The sequence below is a fragment of the Saimiri boliviensis genome, chromosome 14, assembly GCF_048565385.1.
Source record: "Saimiri boliviensis isolate mSaiBol1 chromosome 14, mSaiBol1.pri, whole genome shotgun sequence".
NCBI classification, from domain to species: domain Eukaryota; kingdom Metazoa; phylum Chordata; class Mammalia; order Primates; family Cebidae; genus Saimiri; species Saimiri boliviensis.
In genome coordinates this window covers 6,119,719-6,140,320 of record NC_133462.1, presented here as the reverse complement: position 1 = coordinate 6,140,320, position 20,602 = coordinate 6,119,719, and the positions used below count along the sequence as shown (strand labels likewise).

The window sequence follows — 20,602 nt, the reverse complement described above, 5'->3', positions numbered from 1 at the left end:
GTCAAGAGATCGAGACCATCCTGGTCAACATGGTGAAACCCCGTCTCTACCAAAAATACAAAAAATTAGCTGGGCGTGGTAGCGCGTGCCTGTAATCCCAGCTACTCAGGAGGCTGAGGCAGGAGAATTGCCTGAACCCAGGAGGCGGAGGTTGCGGTGAGCTGAGATCGCGCCATTGCACTCCAGCCTGGGTAACAAGAGCGAAACTCCCTCTCATTAAAAAAAAAAAAAAAAAATTGTTAAGTGAAAGCCAATCTAAAAAGCTTGCAGTCTGTGTGATTCCAATTATGTAACATTCTGAAAAGGGCAAAACTACGGAGACAGAAAACAGATCAGTGATTTCCAGCTTTTGAGGGGAGGGAAGGATGAATAGGTGGGACAGAGAAGATTCTTAGGGCAGGGAAACCACTATATATGACAGAATAATGATGAATATATGTCCATGTACATTTATCAAAACTCATAGACTGCCGGGCGCAGTGGCTCATGCGTGTAATCCCAGCACCTAGGGAGGCCGAGGCGGGTGGATCACAAGGTCAAGAGATCGAGACCATCCTGGTCAACATGGTGAAACCCCGTCTCTACTAGAAATACAAAAAATTAGCTGGGCATGGTGGCATATGCCTGTAATCCCAGCTACTCGGGAGGCTGAGGCAGGAGAATTGCCTGAACCCAGGAGGCAGAGGTTGCGGTGAGCTGAGATCACGCCATTGCACTCCAGCCTGGGTAACAAGAGTGAAATTCCATCTCAAAAAAAAAAAACAAAACAAAACTCATAGACTATATACCACCAAGGGTGAGCCTTAAAATTAAACTCTGGGATTGGGTGAAAATGATGTGTCAATATACTTTCATCAATTATAACAAATATACCACTCTGGTGTGAGACTTTGATAAAATGGTGGCTGTGCATTTGTCAAGGTAGAAGAGGAGGAGAAATCACTGTATCTTTGACTCAATTTGCATGTGAACCAAAAAATACTTTAAAAATACATACAGTCTTTTTTAAGAATGCAGAGAACTTCATTGTCCTCAACGCAGCAGGACGTATGAGCATCCTGTTTGCTTTAGTTTCACTTGCTCCCTCCCCAGCCCAGTTCCAGTGGGAAAGATGCAGAGAGGACCTAGTGAAAGCTGCATGTGCAGTGGATTTATCTCAAGGCTGAGGAACCTGGAGTGTAGAAAAATTTAATAATTCAAGTGAGCTGCTACCAAACCTGTCCCGCCATTTGTTCAGGAGGGAAACATCTTTATTTTGGTGTACAGGAAACCAGTCGGTCCAGTGTTCCAGAGGGTGAGACTATCACTGTTTTCCAAGGATATTTTTTAAACAAATATTTCAAAAAAACACAGGTCAGGACCAAAATGCTGTTCATCCCTCCATCCATTAGACATGTTTGTAGATGAGAAACCCTTGGAGATTTGGCTTCCAACAAGACCCACCACCCATTTCTTCACTGTGATCACTCCTGGCATGTTATGCCATAAGTACAGCACTTGATCAAGGTTTCATTAACCTGACAAACAAGCTGGAACCAAATCTGTTTAATTTGTCTTTAGAAACATTTCATTAGGACTACTATCATCAGCAGGAGGCTATGCATCAGAATGTTGGCAACTTGCTTCATTCATTTTTGCTGTGCCCATATGTGTCCCATGAATAACAAGCTGAAAATCCCAGTACCCTTTAAGGTTTATTTTAGATATTTGGCTTTTCCATATGTCTGTATTGACATATCAAGGGTGATGAAAAAAACAACTGATCTATGTGCTAAAACATAGTTTTCATATGTCTAATAAGATTAGGAGATTTTGTGTTTCTCACCCAGAGGAAGCACAATCTAGCTGCAGTGGAGTCACCGCTCATCAGCACAAAGGGGCTGACAGCTGGAAAACCCACAGAAATGACAGCAGCTGTGTTCACCAGCCAACTTCGATTATGAAATAGAGCAATATAAGCATGAAAGATAGAGGAGAGGGTGGACAAGACACAAAGGTGCCCACCAGGGCAAGGATGCTCTGGGTGGCTCTGGACTCGTGGGATGATCTGAAGGAAACATTATTCCTGTGAATGTGTCGGACCCGCTCCTTGTACTTGTACAGAATGAAAATCATGGAGCCACTGGACAAGATTATGAGCACAGAAAATAAAACTTCAGGGAATACAAATAGTGCTGCATATAGTGAGGCTGTGGTTTCATCATGACCTAGAGTAGAACAGTATCCAAAATCTCTTTTATTTGTGATGTTGTTGTTGTCATATTTGACAAATGCATACATAGGAAAAATGCAATTTACTACCGTGTAGGGCAGGTGTCCCCAAACTTTTTACACAGGGGGCCAGTTCACTGTCCCTCAGACCGTTGGAGGGCCGCCACATATTGTGTTCCTCTCACTGGCCACCAGTGAAAGAGGTGCCCCTTCCTGAAGTGTGGGGGTGGGTCGGATAAATGGCCTCAGGGGGCCGCATGCGGCCCGTGGGCCGTAGTTTGGGGACGCCTGCCCTAGAAGATGTGAGTATTGACTGTAGACCTTGCCACATTCATTGCATTTGTAGGGCTCCTATCCACTATGAATTTTCAGATGGACTGTAAGACGTGAACATTGACTGAAGACCTTGCCACATTCTTTGCATTTGTTAGGTCTGTCGCCAGTATGAATTTGCCGATGTACTTTAAGACCTAAATGCTGACTGAAGACCTTGCTACATTCTTTACATTTGTGAGGTTTCTGCCCAGTATGAACTCACCGATGCACTGAAAGAAGGGAATGCAGCCTGAAGTCCTTGCCACACTCATTGCGTTTGTAAGGTTTCTCTCTAGTATGAATTCTCTGATGCACTGCAAGATGTGAAGGTGTGCTGAAAGCTTTGCCACATTCATTGCATTTGTAAGGTTTTTCCTCTGGTATGAATTTTCTAATGCACTGAAAGATGTGAATGCTTACTGTAGACCTTGCCACATTTATTGCATTTATAAGGTTTCTGTCCAGTATGACTTCTCTGATGCATTGTCAGACTTGAACGTTTACTGAACACCTTGCCACATTCATTGCACTTGCAAGGTTTCTTTTCAGTATGACTTCCCCGATGCACTGCAAGACTTGTACATTTACTGAAGACCTTGCCACATTCAATGCCTTTTTATGGTTTCTCTTCACTGTGGATTCTCTGGTGGCATCCAAGAGTTGATCTGTGTCTGAATGCCTTGCCACTTACATCACATTTATGTGGTTTCCCCCCTCCACGGATTACCTGATGTACAGTGAGGTTTGAGCTCCGTTTAAAGGTTTTGCCACACTCATTGCATTTGTAAGGTTTCTCTGCAGTATGCCTCATCTGATGAGCAGTAAGACTGGAAGACTCTCCAAAGGTTTTGCCACATTCATTAAACACGTAAGATTTTCCCCTAATGCGTGGAGAAACTAAACAACCATTATTATTTGTCTTCTCCATTTGATCTCATTCATAAATTCTCCCCTCAGTTTGAACTTTCTGCAGTTCAGCCAGGCGTGACTGAAAGCTTGCTGTGAGCTGGTTTTCAGTATGCTTGTTTTCTACATCCCCTTGACTATGTTGAGCTCTTTTACCAGCAACATTGTTTTCATGGGTCACTGGCACTTCTTTATGAATTTGTTTCACCATCGTTTCATTGAAATTCAAGGCCATGTACTGTAGATTTTCCTGTATTTCCCTGAAGTATTAATTTTGAGGATTGTTAGCTTTGATGTCTTTCCAGTGTCGCTGTTTGGAATCTTTCTCTTTTATTACTCTTCTCTGTTGGTGGTAATTCCTTGATCATACATTTAGGAGAGATACCTGCAAAATATAACGAACATGGGTTTTTTCAATAACTATTATTGATAAATAAATATTTTATATTGGAACCATACTACACTAAACATAATGTTTATACTAGACAGGTGTGAAAGTTCTCTACCATGATCTTCTCTTTTTAAAAATACAAAACAAATAGAATTCTGTAGTAAAGAAAGGGTGACAACATGTAATTCAAGTTATTTTAGGAAAGCCTAGTTTGAAACACCCTACAACCAAAGACTCATCTTGTGCATACATACATTTGCACTAAAACAAGTATTTTGTGACCAATGACACCAAATTACACACCAACTGGCAGTAAACATATGGCTCTCTCAGAACAGAAAAGAATAAAAATTATGTATATTTAATTCATGTTTACTGTGTACAAACAAATGCCAAACCACAGCAAGACATAATGTAATAGTAAATATTTACAAGTTCAACTAATTAATAATTATATAAATTAGTAAATAAAACACTCTAATAACCCATGATAAAACCAGCAGGTAGCCGGGCGTGGTGGCTCAAGCCTGTAATCCCAGCACTTTGGGAGGCCGAGGCGGGTGAATCATGAGGTCAAGAGATCGAGACCATCCTGGTCAACATGGTGAAACCCCGTCTCTACTAAAAATACAAAAAATTGGCTGGGCATGGTGGCGCATGCCTGTTATCCCAGCTACTCAGGAGGCTGAGGCAGGAGAATTGCCTGAACCCAGGAGGCGGAGGTTGCGGTGAGCCGAGATCGTGCCATTGCACCCCAGCCTGGGTAACAAAAGCAAAACTCCGTCTCAAAAAAAAAAAAAACAAAAAAAAAACCAGCAGGTAAGTAAAATACAGTATACTATATATTTAGAATTCTGTGCTACAAATTTCCGTATTGCATATACAAATTTGCATTATATGTAAATATAGAAACTTTATTGTATGAAATTCTTAGCAATTCTCCCTTGGTAATAAACAAGAACATATGTTCTACAGATAACATATGATAAGTAGAAAATATGTTGAGATCACTAACTTTTGTATTTATATTTTATTTTATTTTATTTTACTTTAAGTTCTGGGGTACACGTGCTGATGTTGCAGGATTGTTACATAGGTATACACATGCCATGCTGGTTTGCTGCCTCCATTCCCCGTCACCTACATTAGGTATTTCTCCTAATGTTATCTCTCCTCAATCTCCCCACCTCCTGCTATCCCTTCCCAGCCACCCATCCACCCCTCAACAGACTGCAGTGTGTGATGTTCCCTTCCCTGTGTCCATGTGTTCTCATTGTTCAACACCCACTTATGAGTGAGAACATGCGGTGTTCGGTTTTCCGGTCTTGTGTCAGTTTGCTGAAAATCACGGTTTCCAGATTCATCCATGTCCCTGCAAACGACATGAACTCATCCTTTTTTATGGCTGCATAGTATTCCATGGTATGTATGTGCCACATTTTCTTTATCCAGTCTATCTTTGATGGGCATTTGGGTTGGTTACAAGTCTTTGCTATTGTAAACAGTGCCACAGTTAACTTAATGTCTTTATAATACATTGATTTATAATCCTTTGGGTAAATATCCAGTAATGGGCTTGCTGGGTCAGATGGTGTTTCTAGTTCTGGATCCTTGATGAATAGCGACATTGTCTTCCACAATGGTTGACCTAATTTACACTTGAACCAACAATGTAAAAGCGTTCCTGTTTCTCCACATGCTGTCCAGCATCTTTTGTCTCCAGATTTTTTAATGATCGCCATTCTAACTGGTGTAAGACGGTATCTCAATGTGGTTTGATTTGCATTTCTCTAATGACCAGTGATGATGGGCATTTTTTCATATTTTTTTGCCTCATAAATGTCTTCTTTTGAAAAGTATCTGTACATATATCTTTTACCCACTTTCTGATGGGGTTGTTTGTTTTTCTTTTGTATATTTGTTTTAGTTCTTTGTAGCTTCTGGATATTAGCCCTTTGTCAGATGGGTAGCTTGCAAAAAATTTTTCCCATTCTGTTGATTGCTGATTCACTCTAATGATTGTTTCTTTTGCTGTGCAGAAACTCTTTTGTTTAATTAGATGCCATTTGTCTATTTTGGCTTTTGCTCTCATTGTTTTTGGTGTTTCAGTCATGAACTGCTTGCCCATACTTTTGTCCTGAATCGTACTGCCTAGGTTTTCTTTCAGGGTTTTTATGCTGTTAGGTCTTACGTTTAAATCTTTAATCCATCTGCAGTTAATTTTTGTGTAAGGTGTAAGGAAGGAGTCCAGTTTCAGCTTTCTGCACATGGCTGGCCAGTTCCCCAATGCCATGTATTAAACAGGGAATCCTTTCCTGATTGCTTCTTTTTGTCTGGTTTGTCAAAGATCAGATGGTTGTAGTTGTGTGGTATTCTGTCTGGGGCATCTGGTCTATTCCATTGGTCTCTGTTTTGGTACCAGTAGCATGCTGTTTTGATTACAGTCACCATGTAATATAGTTTGAAGTCAGGTAGTGTGATGCCTCCAGCTTTGCTCCTTTTTGCTTAGGATTGTCTTGGCTATGCGGCCTCTTTTTTGGTTCCATATGAAGTTTAAGGTGGTTTTTTCCAGTTCTGTGAAGAGGGTTAATGGAAGTTTAATGGAGATAGCATTGAATCTAAAAATTATTTTGGGCACTATGGCCATTTTCACAATATTGATTCTTCCTAAGCATGAGCATGGAATGCTTTTCCTTCTGTTTGTGTCCTCTCTTATTTCCTTGAGCAGCGGTTTGTAGTTCTCCTTGAAGAGGTCCTTTATATACTTTGTTAGTGGTATTTCCAGGTATTTTATTCTCTTTGTTGCAATTGTGAATTGGAGTTGGCTTATGATTTGGCTCTCTGATTGTCTGTTATTGGTGTGTAGGAATGCCTGTAATTTTTGCACATTGATTTCGTATCCTGAGACTTTACTGAAGTTGCTTATCAGCTTAAGGAGATTTTGGGCTGAGATAATGGGGTCTTCTAAAAATACAATCATGAAATCTTCAAATAGAGACAATCTGACTTCCCTTTTTCCTAATCGAATACCCGTTACTTCTTTTTCTTGCCTGATTGCTCTTGCTTGAACTTCCAATACCTCGTTGAAAGGAATGATGAGAGAGGGCACCCATGTCTGTTGCCACTTTTCAAAGGGAATCCTTACAGTTTTTGCCCATTCAGTATGATATTGGCTGTGGGTTTGTCATAAATAGCTTTTATTGTTTTGAGATATGTTCCATTGATACTTAGTTTATTAAGAGTTTTCACCATAAAGGGCTGTTGAATTTCGTCAAAGGCCTTCTCTGCATCTACTGAGTTAATCATGTGGGATGGAGTGAAGGGAGTTGGCATGTAAGAAGGATATAAATGTTGGGAGTCCAGAGCACAGAGTGTAATGAGCAGAATCATGTTTCCAAAAAAAAACCATATCCTGCAGTGCCAACACCCACTGCCTCAGAATGTGACTGTATTTAAATATAGGGCATTTAAAGAGATGATCAGGTTAAAATAAGCTCTGAACCCACTGACTGACTTCCTCATGAGAAAAGGAGATTTGGCTGGGTGCAGTGGCTCATGCCTCTAATCCTCACACTTTGGGAGGCCAAGGTAACCGGGAGATAACTTGCGTTCTTCTGTTAGCTGAGGTGTTTGATGATAAATGAAAGGAGAAAGTTTGTGAGTTATTTACGTTATTTCCACAGAAAGGCTATATGCCCTATGCCATAAAGAAAAAGAGATCCCCAGGCCCGTCGGCTCATGACTATAAACCCCAACACTTTGGGAGGCTAGGTGGGCGGATCACGAGGTCAAGAGATGGAGACCATCCTGGCCAGCATGGTGAAACCAGTCTCTACTAAAAATACAAGAATTATCTGGGCGAGGCGGCGCACGCCTGTAGTCCCAGCTACTCAGGAGGGTGAGGCAGGAGAATTGCTTGAACCTGGGAGGCGGACGTTGCAGTGCACTGAGATTGCATTACTGCACCCCAGACTGGCGACAGAGCAAGACTGTGCCTCAAAAAGAGAGAGAGAGAGATGATCTACAGCTTATCTGCTTCCTCCATTTTGTTTATCTGTCCTGGACCATGAAGAATGATTTATAGCTTATTTGCTTGATCTCTTTGCTTTCCCCTGTTCCTTTCAGGCTGACTCCTTTTCCCCAATTAGGGCTCTACAGACTCTACCCTAAAAGGGCATTTTCCTCACCCTCCTATAAAATCCCTCCCACAAACCAGGATCCTATTTCTCAGCATGAAAGCTTTGTTGGAAAAAAAACTGAGGTAGCATGGACCCTCTTTCTCTTCTTCAAAACTACTTCACCTCTTCTTCTCTCTCCTGTCTTTATATTTCTAGACTGGCCTCTGTAATTCTAGGGTCCCCAGTGAATCCTTGGGTTGACATGCAAGGGAAGAACCCATAGGGATAGGAAATCCCTGACGCTCAGAGGTAACTTTTTGGATGTCTGGATGCACTCATAACTGTCCTCACATTACCAGAAAGGAATCCTGATCCAGAATCTGAGACTGCCATTGCACAATTAGAACTTAGAATGTTATTACAGTGAGAGAGATCTGACCTAATCAACTCCGTCTTGCTTTTAAACTCCAAGCTGCCTTGTTCATTCCTGGGCATAAGCTGAACTAACTTTGGGAGGAACTTAGTTTATAGTTTGAAACAAAGATATTAATAACCCTTTCCCAAAACAAACCCCCTTCCTGCTTAGGGACTAGATTGTCTTTGTAAGACTAACAAATTAAGCACAAAATGAGAGATTATGGTTTAGGAATCAGGTAGCTGGAGGCTACAAGATTATCACTGTTTGCAAATTGTTCCTGGGGATAACATTACCGTTATAAAACAGAAGATCCGTGCTTGAGATATTTTGCAGACCCTACACTTGATGGATCACCTGACACCAACCTAGATCCATAAACTGGCTCATCTGGTCTTGTGACCTTGTAGAGGGGGAGCCCCATAAGTGCAGAGGCAGGAGGCCAAAGCCTCAGCCTATTTCCATATAAATAATGAAGAAGAAAGTAACTAGAAATAAGATGCTGTAGTTATTAGTTATTCATACATAGGTGATCTTAGTTATTCATAGGTGGTCTTAATTCTTTCACTAATGCCTCTCAGGTCGAAAGTGTGACCCGGGGGCAACACTATGAAATGAATGACCCTAAGGCAACATGCTTTAGACCCTCTGTCAAGCCCGCATAAGGGTTACTGGAGGGCATCTTGGCTGAGCGGGCCCCACTAGCACTGGGAAAGCACCCGCTATTTAGCCAGCTAGGGAAGGAGATGTCCAAAATAGCTGAGACGTCTCCTTCCTCGGAGGAGTTAAGAGAAAACTCTGCTTCTCCAAGCTCTTGCGGTAGGCCTGGCAGTCGTCAGGCCTGCAGACATCCGGGGGCTTCATTGTCTCGAGGTGATGCTGTGCTTCAGTGGTCACATTCCATGTCAGTCTCATGATCCGCTTCTGCACCTGGTTCCTTTTATCTTTTAAGAATTAATCGCTGTTGTGAGGCGAGAGCTGCGCGAGGCGAGTGTCTCGGACGCCGTTTCTGGTTTTCATCATATAGACAGACCAGCCCTTCTGCAAAGATGGTCAACGTACCTAAAACCCGAAGAACCTTCTGTAAGAAGTGTGGCAAGCATCAGCCTCACAAAGTGACACAGTATAAGAAGGGCAAGGATTCCTTGTATGCCCAGGGAAAGAGGCGCTATGATCGGAAGCAGAGAGGCCATGGTGGGCAGACAAAGCCAATTTTCCGGAAGAAGGCTAAGACCACAGAGAAGATTGCGCTCCGGCTGGAATGTGTTGAGCCTAACTGCAGATCCAAGAGGATGCTGGCCATTAAGAGATGCAAGCATTTTGAACTGGGAGGAGATAAGAAGAGAAAGGGCCAAGTGATCCAGTTCTAAACTTTGGGATTTTTTCTTTTTATATTGTAAAGAAAATGTTGAAGCCGTAGAAAAATTACCTGTTAGAAAATAAATACAGTGGTATTCTTACAAGAAGAAAAAAAAAAAAAAGAATTAATCAGGGCCGGGCGCGGTGGCTCAAGCCTGTAATCCCAGCACTTTGGGAGGCCGAGGCGGGTGGATCACGAGGTCGAGAGATCGAGACCATCCTGGTCAACACGGTGAAACCCCGTCTCTACTAAAAACACAAAAAAATTAGCTGGGCATGGTGGCGCGTGCCTGTAATCCCAGCTACTCAGGAGGCTGAGGCGGGAGAATTGCCTGAGCCCAGGAGGCGGAGGTTGTGGTGAGCCGAGATCGTGCCATTGCACTCCAGCCTGGGTAACAAGAGCGAAACTCCGTCTCAAAAAAAAAAAAAGAATTAATCAGTAAAAGTAATGTAAATCGGGCCGGTTGCAGTGGCTCATGCCTGTAATCCCAACACTTTGGGAGGCCGAGGTGGGTGGATCACGAGGTCAAGAGATCAAGACAATCCTGGTCAACATGGTGAAACCCCATCTCTACTAAAAATACAAAAAAAATTAGCTGGGCATGGTGGTGCGTGCCTGTAATCCCAGCTACTCAGGAGGCTGAGGCAAGAGAATTGCCTGAGCCCAGGAGGCGGAGGTTGCGGTGAGCCGAGATGGCGCCATTGCACTCCAGCCTGGGTAACGAGCAAAACTCCGTCTCAAAAAAAAAAAAAAAGTAATGTAAATCCTAACGTCTTTGTGACAAGTATGGAAAATAGGCTGATGCATTATGCCCCTTACCTCATCTCGGCTATGGAAAATTCCTGAGCCCCTACTTACATGACACGTGATGTACTTGACCCTATCACTACCACACCGTCTTTTACCCTGCCCCTAGCCTTGGATCACCAAAGACATGCCCTACCTACCCTGCCCCCAGCTTTTGTACTCAATAAAAGAGACCGCGGACACTTGGGGCTACTGCAGGACTCCGCGTTTTGGTTAGCGGTGGACCCCTGGACCCAAACTTTCTTTGCTCTATCTCTGTTTCTTGTGTCTTTTATTTCTACAATTTTTCATCTCCACTCCAGTAGAGAGGGCTCACAAGGACCTATAAGGCTGGACCCTACATGACCCTGCCCAGGAACTGACTCATTGCAAAAGGACAGCTTCAACTCTCTGTGATTTCATTTTCTACCCAACCAATCAGCATTCCCAACTGACCCTTACCCATCAAATTATCCTCAAAAACCCTGATCCCAGGGTTTTGGGGGAGACTAATTTGCATAATAATAAAATTTCAGGTTCCTGTACAGCCAGCTCCACGTGAATTAAACTCTTTTATCTTGGGCCGGGCGTGGTGGCTCAAGACTCTAATCCCAGCACTTTGGGAGGCCGAGGCGGGTGGATCACGAGGTCAAGAGATCGAGACCATCCTGGTCAACATGGTGAAACCCCGTCTCTACTAAAAATACAAAAAATTAGCTGGGCGTGGTGGCGCGTGCCTGTAATCCCAGCTACTCAGGAGGCTGAGGCAGGAGAATTGCCTGAACCCAGGAGGCGGAGGTTGCAGTGAGCCGAGATCGCGCCATTGCACTCCAGCCTGGGTAACAAGAGTGAAACTCCGTCTCAAAAAAAAACAACTCTTTTATCTTGATGAACTGGTTCTGTCTAGGCAGTGGGTATGTTACGTAGCTACAACCAAAAGGGAGGGTTCTTGGATCTTGTACAAGAAAGAATTATGGGCGAGTTCACGTTGTAAAGTGAAAGCAAGTTTACTAAGCAAGGAAAGGAATAAGGCAGGGTACAGGGACTTACGCCTGTAATCCCAGCACTTTGAAAGACGCTGAGGTGGGCAGATTGCTTGAACCCAGGAGTTCCAGAGCAACCTTGGCAACATGACAAAACCCATCTCTACAAAAAAAACACAAAAATTGGCCATGGGTAATGGTGTACACTTGTGGTGCAAGCTAGTTGGAAGGCCTGAGGTGTGAAATCGCTTGAGCCTGGGAGGTGGAGGTTTCAGTGAGCCAACATGGTGTTACTGTACTACTGCTTGGGTGATGGAACCAGACACTGTCTCAAGAGAAAAGGAAAAATGAATTCAGACTCTTTAATTCAACACTGAAATGTTTACTCTTGAAACTCATGACACCCAGGTTGAGACTCAATTCTTCTTCATGTTAAAAACTTTATACATGTCCTTTCTTCATGCATACATAGGACACTTTACACAACATAATTGTTGAAAATGCTTCTGAAATACTGTTATGACAAATTGTCTATATTTTTACAACTGTACCATAAAATATATATCAGTCAACAAATATTAAATAATTTAATAAAAGATGCATTTTTCAAAGGCTGTAACAAAGCATATTTGAAGTTATCATAATAAACATTGTATTCCATGATTTCTCAACTGGAGCATACTTTTTGTTTGAGATGGGGTCTCGCTCTATTGCCCAGGCTGCAGTGTGCTGGCGCTATCACAGCTCACTGTAGCCTCCACCTCCCCAGGCTCAAGTGATCCTCTCACTTCAGTTTTTGTATTTTTAGTAGAGATTAGGTTTCATCATGTTGTCTAGGTTGTTCTCAAACTTCTGGGCTCAGGCAATCTGTCTACCTCAACCTCCCAAAGTGCTAGGAATACAGGCATGAGCCACAGAGCCCAGCCAAAACTACATTTTAAAAATAATTTTTTATCATTGTATACTCAACTAGAAACCATTTAACCCAATTTATGGACTTAGATTTCTTCCATTGAAGAACCTGAAGGATGCATATGTCACGGTGGCATTCTCAGATTTGTGTGGCAAAAAAGTTACAGAGAAATGACAGATGCTGGCCAGGTGGGGTGGCTCATGCCTGTAATCCCAGCACTTTGGGAGTTCAAGGTGGGCAGATCACCGGAGGTCAGGAGTTCAAGACCAGCCTGGCCAACATTGTGAAATCCCGCCTTTACTAAAAATGCAAACAATTTTGGCCAGGTGTGGTGGCTCACACCTGTAATCCCAGCACTTTGGGAGGCCGAGGTGGGCACGTTCAGCACATTTATAGGATTTTTCTCCTCTATAAATTCTGTCACACTCCAAAAACAAACATATGACTTGTTAAAAGTCTTACTGCATTTGTTACATTTGTAAGGTAGCTCTTCTGTATGAATTCTCAGGTTTCCATTTCGATGTTCGGATAAAAGCCTTACCACACACATTACATTTGTGTGGCTCGTCTCTAAGTTGTATATTCTGACGTCTAGTAAGTTCTAATGACTGGAGAAAGTCTCTGGCATGTCCATGTAGATTTCCTTTCAGTATAAACTGCCTCATGTCCAATAGCGATTGAACTCTGGTAAAGGTTTTACCACACTCTTCATTTGTAAAGCATCTCTGCACTTTGAATTAGATCCACAAGTTTTGATCTTTGAATGGAATTCCTGCCATACATATTACACTTCTGTAATTTCTCTCCAACACGTATATTCTTATGCCAAGTGAGTAGTGAACACCAGCTTAAAACTTAGCTACATTTACTGCATATGTAAACATATTAGGCTATATTTGAATTGCTATAAAGAAATACCTGAGGCTGGGTAACTTATAAAGAAGTTTAAAGGACTCACAGTTCTACAGGCTTTATAGGAAACATGGTGCTGGCATCTGCTCACCTTCTGGGGAAGCCTCAAGAATGTTAAAATTGCCGGGTGCGGTGGCTCAAGCCTGTAATCCCAGCACTTTGGGAGGCCGAGCTGGGTGGATCACAAGGTCAAGAGATCGAGACCTTCCTGGTCAACGTGGTGAAACCCCGTCTCTACTAAAAATGCAAAACATTAGTTGGGCATGGTGGCGCGTGCCTGTAATCCCAGCTACTCAGGAGGCTGAGGCAGGAGAATTGCCTGAACCCAGGAGGCGGAGGTTGCGGTGAGCTGAGATCGCGCCATTGCACTCCAGCCTGGGTAACAAGAGCGAAACTCCGCCTCAAAAAAAAAAAAAGAATGTTAAAATCATGGTGTACGGCTAAGGGGGAGTGGACATGTCACATGGCAAGAAGAGAAGCAAACAAGAGGAAGGTTCCTACACTTTTTTTTTTGAGACAGTGTCTTGCTGTCACCCCGGCTGGAGTGCAGTGGCACCATCTTGGCTCACTGCAACCTCTGTCTCCTGGGTTCAAGTGATTCTCATGCCTCAGCCTCTTGAGTAGCTAAGATTACAGGCATGCATCACCATGCCCAGCTAATTTTTGTGTTTTAGTAGAGACAAGGTTTCACCATGTTCACCAGCCTGGTCTTGAACACCTGGCCACAAGTGATCTGTGCACTTCGACCCCTGCTAAATGCTGAGATTACAGGGATGATCCACTGTGCCTGGCCTGCCATACACTTTTAAACAACAATATCTCACCAGAACTCACTGTCCTGAGAAGAGCACCAAGTGATGCTAAACCATTCTTGAGAAATCCACCCGTTATCCAGTCATCTCCCACCAGGTCCCACCTCCAATTCGGGGTATTGAAATTCCACAGGATTTCAGAAAGAAGTGAAAATTATATAAGCTATATCAGGAAGTATGAATTATTTGAACCCAGAAGTTAGGAGAGCATCTAAAGGCCTTGCCACGTTCAGTTTAGTTGTAAGGTTCTCTCCAATATGTTTTGTCTGATGCTTAGTAAGGCCTGAGCGACTAATAAAAGATTTGCCGCATTCATTACATTTATAAGGTTTTTCTCCAGAATGAATTATTTGGTGTTTGCTGAGGCAAGAAAACCGCCCAAAGGCCTTGCCACATTCAATACATTTGTATGGCTTCTCTCCAGTGTGATTTCTTTGATGGTACACCAGCTTGGACCTTTCAATAAAAGCTTTACCACATTCATTACATTTATAAGGTTTCTCTCCAGTATGCATTTTCTGATGGTTAACCAGAATTGAGCGCACTCTAAAGGCTTTGCCACACTCTGTACATGTGTAAGGTTTCTCTCCGGTATGAATACTCCGATGACGCACTAGTGTTGACTGATGACGAAAGACTTTGCCACATTCACTACATTTGTAAGGTTTCTCCCCCGTATGAATTCTCCGATGTCTTGCAAGGTTCGAAGTGGAATTAAAGACCTGGCCACATTCAGCACATTTGTATGGCATCTCTCCGGTATGTCTTCTCTGATGGTATGTCAGGCCTGTTATATGACTAAAAGTTCTACCACAGTGGCTACATTTGTGTGGTTTCTCCCCAGTAGGATTTCTGTGATATCTTGCAAGTTTTGAACTTTGGATAAATGCCCCACCAAACTCATTACAATTGTAAGATATCTCTCCAGTATGAATTATCAGATGTTTAGTGAGGCTTGAACGCTGAGTATACGCTTTGCCACAATCGTTACATTTGTAAGGTTTCTCTCCAGTATGAATTTTCCGATGACGTGCTAGGCATGAATAATAACTGAAGACCTTGCCACATTCATTGCATTGAAAGGGCTTCTCTCCGGTATGAATTCTCTTATGATTTGAAAGGTTTCCACTGTCATTGAAGACCTTGCCACACACATTACATTTGTAAGGTTTCTGCCCAGTGTGAATTCTTAGATGACGTGCTAGGCATGAGTAATTCCTGAAGACTGTGCCACATTCATTACATTGGAAAGGTTTCTCTCCTGTATGTATTCTCTTATGAATTGAAAGGTTTCCACTGTAATTGAAGACCTTGCCGCACACATTACATTTGTAAGGTTGCTCCCCAGTGTGAATTCTTAAATGCCTTACAAGGCATGAATTTTCACTAAAGACCTTTCCACATTCATTGCATTGGTAACGTTTCTCTTTGGTATGAATTATCTTATGTCTAGTGAGTAATGAGCCCTGTTTAAAGGCTTTACCACATTTATCACATTTGTAAGGCTTCTCTCCAGTATGAATTCTCCGATGCCCCGCAAGATGTGAATGCTGACTGAAGACCTTCCCACATTCATTGCATTTGTAAGGTTTCTCTCCAGTATGACTTCTCTGGTGCCTTGCAAGTTGTGAACGTTGACTGAAGACCTTGTCACATATATCACATGTATATGGTTTCTCTCCTGTATGGATTATCTGATGTGTAGTGAGGCTTGAGCTCCGTTTAAAGGTTTTGCCACACTCATTACATTTATAGGGTTTGTTTCCAGTATGAACTGTCTGATGAGTTGCCAGGTTGGAACTTTGACTAAAAGACTTTCCACATACATTGCATTTGTATGGTTTCTCTCCAGTGTGGATTCTCTGGTGATTTACGAGATTTGAATTTTGCCTGAAGACCTTGCCACATATATCACACTGATATGGTTTCTGTCCTGTATGGATTATCTGATGTGTAGTTAGGCATGAGCCTTGTTTGAAGGTTTTCCCACATTCATTACATTTGTAAGGTTTCTCTCCAGTGTGAATTCTTTGATGTATTGTAAGGTTGTAACTTTGGCTGAAGGACTTGCCACATTGATTACATTTGTATGGTTTCTCTCCAGTGTGACTTCTCCAGTGATTTACAAGATCTGAGTTTTGTCTGAAGATCTTGCCACATACATCACATTGATATGGTTTCCGCCTTGTATGGACTATCTGATGTATAGTTAGTAGTGAGCCCTGATGAAAGGCTTTGCCACATTCATTGCATTTGTAAGGTTTCTCTGTAGTATGTATCATCTGATGGTTAATAAGACTTGAAGATACTCTAAAGGTTTTGCCACACTCATTACATATATAAGGCTTTTCCCTAATGTGTGTTTTCTCAAGTTGGATGGGTAATGACAGTTGCAAAAACTCATTCCCATATTTCCTAGAAATGCTGGTTTGGACACTAGGAAGAATTATTTGAAGTGGTGACATTAAGGAAACATTATTAACTGTTGTCTCAGTTTGGTTACATTGATAAATTTTCCCTTCAGTTTGAAATTTCTGCAGTTCAGTCAGATGTGACTGAAAGCTTAATGTAAGCTGATTTTCAATACATTTGTTTTCTACATTCTCTGGACTATGTTGACCTCTTTTACCAGTAAGATTGTTTTTATAGGTCATTGGCACTTCTTTAAAATTTATTTCACCATGTTTCCACTGAAATTCAAGGTCCAGTAGATTTTTCTGGATTTCCCTTAGGTAAATATCTTCAATGTCATAGCATTCATGTCTTTCCAGCGTCATTGTTCGGAATTTTTCTCCTGTATTACTGTTCCCTATTGGTGGTAATTCCTTGGTCGTACATTTAGGAATGATACCTACAAAATATAATGAACATGGGTATTTGTTGTTGTTTGTTTGATTGATTTTTGAGACAAAGTCTTGCTCTGTTGCCCAGGCTGGAGTGCAGTAGCGTGATCTCAGCTCACTGCAACCTCTGCAATCTGGGTTCAAGTGATTCTTCTGCATCAGCCTCCTGAGTGGTTGGGACTACAGGCACATGCCACCATGCATGGCTAATTTTTTTATATTTTTGGTAGAGATGGGGTTTCACCATATTGGCCAGGCTGGTCTTGAACTCCTGACCTTGTGATCCCCTGCCTTGGCCTCCCAGAATTCTGGGATTACACATGTTAGCCACCAGGCCCAGCCAAACATGGATTTTAAAAATAACTAGTATCATTTGTTTTGTTTTGTTTTGTTTTTAAATAACTACTTTTTGTAAATATTTTATATTGAAAATATACTGTGCTAGGCCGGGCGCGGTGGCTCAAGCCTGTAATCCCAGCACTTTGGGAGGCCGAGGCGGGTGGATCACGAGGTCGAGAGATCGAGACCATCCTGGTCAACATGGTGAAACCCCGTCTCTACTAAAAATACAAAACATTAGCTGGGCATGGTGGCACGTGCCTGTAATCCCAGCTACTCAGGAGGCTAAGGCAGGAGAATTGCCTGAACCCAGGAGGCGGAGGTTGTGGTGAGCCGAGATCGCACCATTGCACTCCAGCCTGGGTAACAAGAGCAAAACTCCGTCTCAAAAAAAAAAAAAAAAAGAAAATATACTGTGCTAAAAGTAACATTTATACTAGACAATTACCAAACTTTACCACAGTGATATTCTATTTTTACAAATAAAAAAGGAGTAGAATTATTTAGTAAAGAAAGAGTAATCACATGTAATTCAAATGAATTTTAAGGAAGCCTAGTTTCAAACATTCAATGACCAAAAGACTAATGTTGTGCAAACATATATTAGCACTGAAGCAAGTATTTTTCCAACATGACCCTAAATCATACACCACCTAGCAGCAAACATATGGCTCTCTCATAATAGAAAAGTTATATGTATATATATTCATAGTTTATTGTGCACAAATAAATGCCAAACTACAGCTAAATACCAACAAGTTCAACTAATTAATGATCTATGTAAATGGCAAGCTAGAATTATAAATCAAAAATTGTACTGGGAAAATGAGAAAAAATGTTGAAGTTATAAAAATAAGTTATTTTTCTGAATATTATCACATACATATTAAACGTGTTAAACTATCTATTTCTGGCCAGGCATGGTGGCTCATGCCTGTAATCCTAATATTTTGGGAGTCCAAGGTGGGTGGATAATGAGGTCAGGAGTTCAAGACCAGCCTGGTCAACATGGTGAAACCCCATCTCTACTAAAAATACAAAAATTAGCTGGGCATGCTGGTGTGCACCTGTAATCCCAGCTACTCAGGAGGCTGAGCCAGGAGAATTGCTTGAACCCAGAGGCAGAGGTTGCAATGAGTCAAGATCGGGCTATGGCACTCCAGCCTGGGCGACAGAGCAAGACTCCATCTTGGAAAAAACAAAACAAAACTATCTATTTCCATGAAAAACAGACATCTGCAACACTAACAAGCATTGCAGGTCAGCTATATTGACTTATGTCTGCCAAAGTTCATATGTTAGGGACCTAATCCTGAGTGTAATACTACTTAGAGATGTGAACTTTGGGAGACAATTAGGTCAGCATGGTGGGTAGAATTTAAGGAATGGAATTAGAGGAGATGTGAAAAAGCTTTTGCTTTTTGCATGGCAATCCTTCTGCCATGTGAGGACACAGAAAGAATTAGCCATGGTACACCAGGAAAAGGGCCTACACGAAAAACCTGGTGTTGACATCTGGACTGCTCATCACCCAGCTCTGTGAAAAGTGAATTTCTGTTGTTTAAACCACCCTATCTATGGTATCTGCTATACCTAGCCACACTAAGGTAAAACCCATATGCTGCCATCTCACTAGAAACATGAAGCAATGCTGATATACCTTATGGAACAAAGATATTTGTGAGTCTTTACAATAAAATGCACAGTATTCTAAGCTAGCAAACAGCACTAACTTGTTTTAAAAAATCTTAACATAGGCCAGGCACGGTGGCTCATGCCTGTAATCCCAGCATTTTGGGAGGCTGAGGCGGGCAGATCATCTGGGGTCCCTAATTTGAGACCAGCTTGGCCAACATGGTGAAACCCCATCTCCACTAAAAATACAAAAATTAGTTAGGCATGGTGGCGTGCACCTGTTAATTCCAGCTGTTCGAGGCTGAGGCACGAGAATAACGTGAACCCGGGAGGCAGAGGTTGCAGTGAGCTGAGATGGCACCACTGTACTCCATCCTGGGCAACAGAGACTCTGTCTCAAAAAAAAAAAAAAAAGTAGCAGAATATCTATAGAAAGGGGACAGTGAAAGGCCAGATGCGCATTATGAAGCTTTTTATTTTTTAATCAACAAGGCTCTGGTCTCAGTCAGATAACGGAGGGGATCCCAAGAAATAGAACAGAGAAAAGACAAAAAAGCACAAGGGCAGATCCGAACTCCCAGAGATAACTTATCCTCACCCAGGAAGACCAGGTTCCTGTAGTTCTCCAACATCACATCCTTGTACAAAGCTTTCTGTGCAGGGTCCAGGCATTTCCACTCCTCCTGAGAGAACTCTATGGTCACATCTCTGAATGTCAAAGGTCCCTGAAATGTAAAACACATTTCAACAAGCAGCAATGGGAGAGCTCTTATTTTTACATAAAATGAGAAGAAGAGAGAACTGTCACATCAATTTGATTGAAGTACGTGTTTTGATGTATCCATGCAAGGCATCTGTGAGAAAGTTGTGGGTCCCTGATTTTAGTTTGTTTTAAAATTCAATAGGAGATTATTATATCCTCTAAATCAGTGTATGCTTCTCATTTTTGTGACAATACAAGAAATTTTGGACAATATAAGAAATATACAAAGAAAGGAACATGTCGCTATCTATATAAATGTTAGATATTATGTTCAATATATCAACTGAGTGTCCAGAAGCTAGTATACGAGTGTTACCTTTGAGATGACAATGTCTGCAGTGGCTTTAAAGAAAGGTCAGAAACTAAAAACTGTGATGACCAGAGCAACAGCATGACTGAAGTTTTGGAACACTCCCCATGTGCTGGGCATTTCTCCAAATGCTTTACATGTTCTAATTCAAATAACAACATAATAGCCTACGAGAGAGATTTGCTTCCGTGTAACTAGAAGACAACTCTGGCACAGACACTGAAAAGTCACTTAGGTCAACAACCTGAAAATGGCAGAGCCAGCATCTGAATCCAAATGTCTGAGAATAAGTCTTGAATCAAAAGAAACAAACAGCCGGGCATGGTGGCTCATGCCTGTAATCCTAGCACTTTGGGAGGCTCAGGTGGGTGGATCACCTGAGGTCAGGAGTTCAAGACCAGCCAGGCCATCATGGTGAAACCCCATCTTAAAAAAGAAAAGAAAAGAAAAGAAACAGTTAAATTATGGTTACAGTATGTCCTAGTCCCTCTGTGCTGCTATAACCAAATAAGACAGACTGAGTAATTTATGAACAATAGCAATGTATTTCTCCTGATTCTGCTGTCTGGGAAATCTAAGATCAAGGTGCC

The 20,602-nt window shown here is 42.0% G+C and overlaps 2 protein-coding genes across 4 annotated transcripts in view; one reads left to right on the top strand and one right to left on the bottom strand.

Moving 5' to 3' along the window:
• Positions 1-1,079: 1,079 nt before the first annotated feature.
• The window catches only part of ZNF836 (zinc finger protein 836), a 32,923-nt gene continuing 13,400 nt past the window's right edge, over positions 1,080-20,602 (bottom strand). For 2 of the 3 annotated variants that reach the window (XM_074385538.1, XM_039466617.2), the window contains 2 exons: positions 19,538-19,664; positions 11,201-16,973 (listed from right to left, as the gene is read on the bottom strand). In XM_074385538.1, the coding sequence (XP_074241639.1) occupies positions 14,305-16,973; positions 19,538-19,664 (2,796 nt within the window). In that variant the 3' untranslated portion in view covers positions 11,201-14,304. Of the gene's footprint in view, positions 3,818-11,200; positions 16,974-19,537; positions 19,665-20,602 lie in introns of those variants that run through there. The other variant, XM_074385539.1, reaches the window with a different exon arrangement.
• LOC101036950 (large ribosomal subunit protein eL42-like) lies at positions 9,296-9,840 on the top strand. Its single transcript, XM_003944221.4, has one exon. The coding sequence runs from the start codon at positions 9,406-9,408 to the stop codon at positions 9,724-9,726; it is 321 nt and encodes a 106-aa protein (XP_003944270.1). The 5' UTR covers positions 9,296-9,405; the 3' UTR covers positions 9,727-9,840.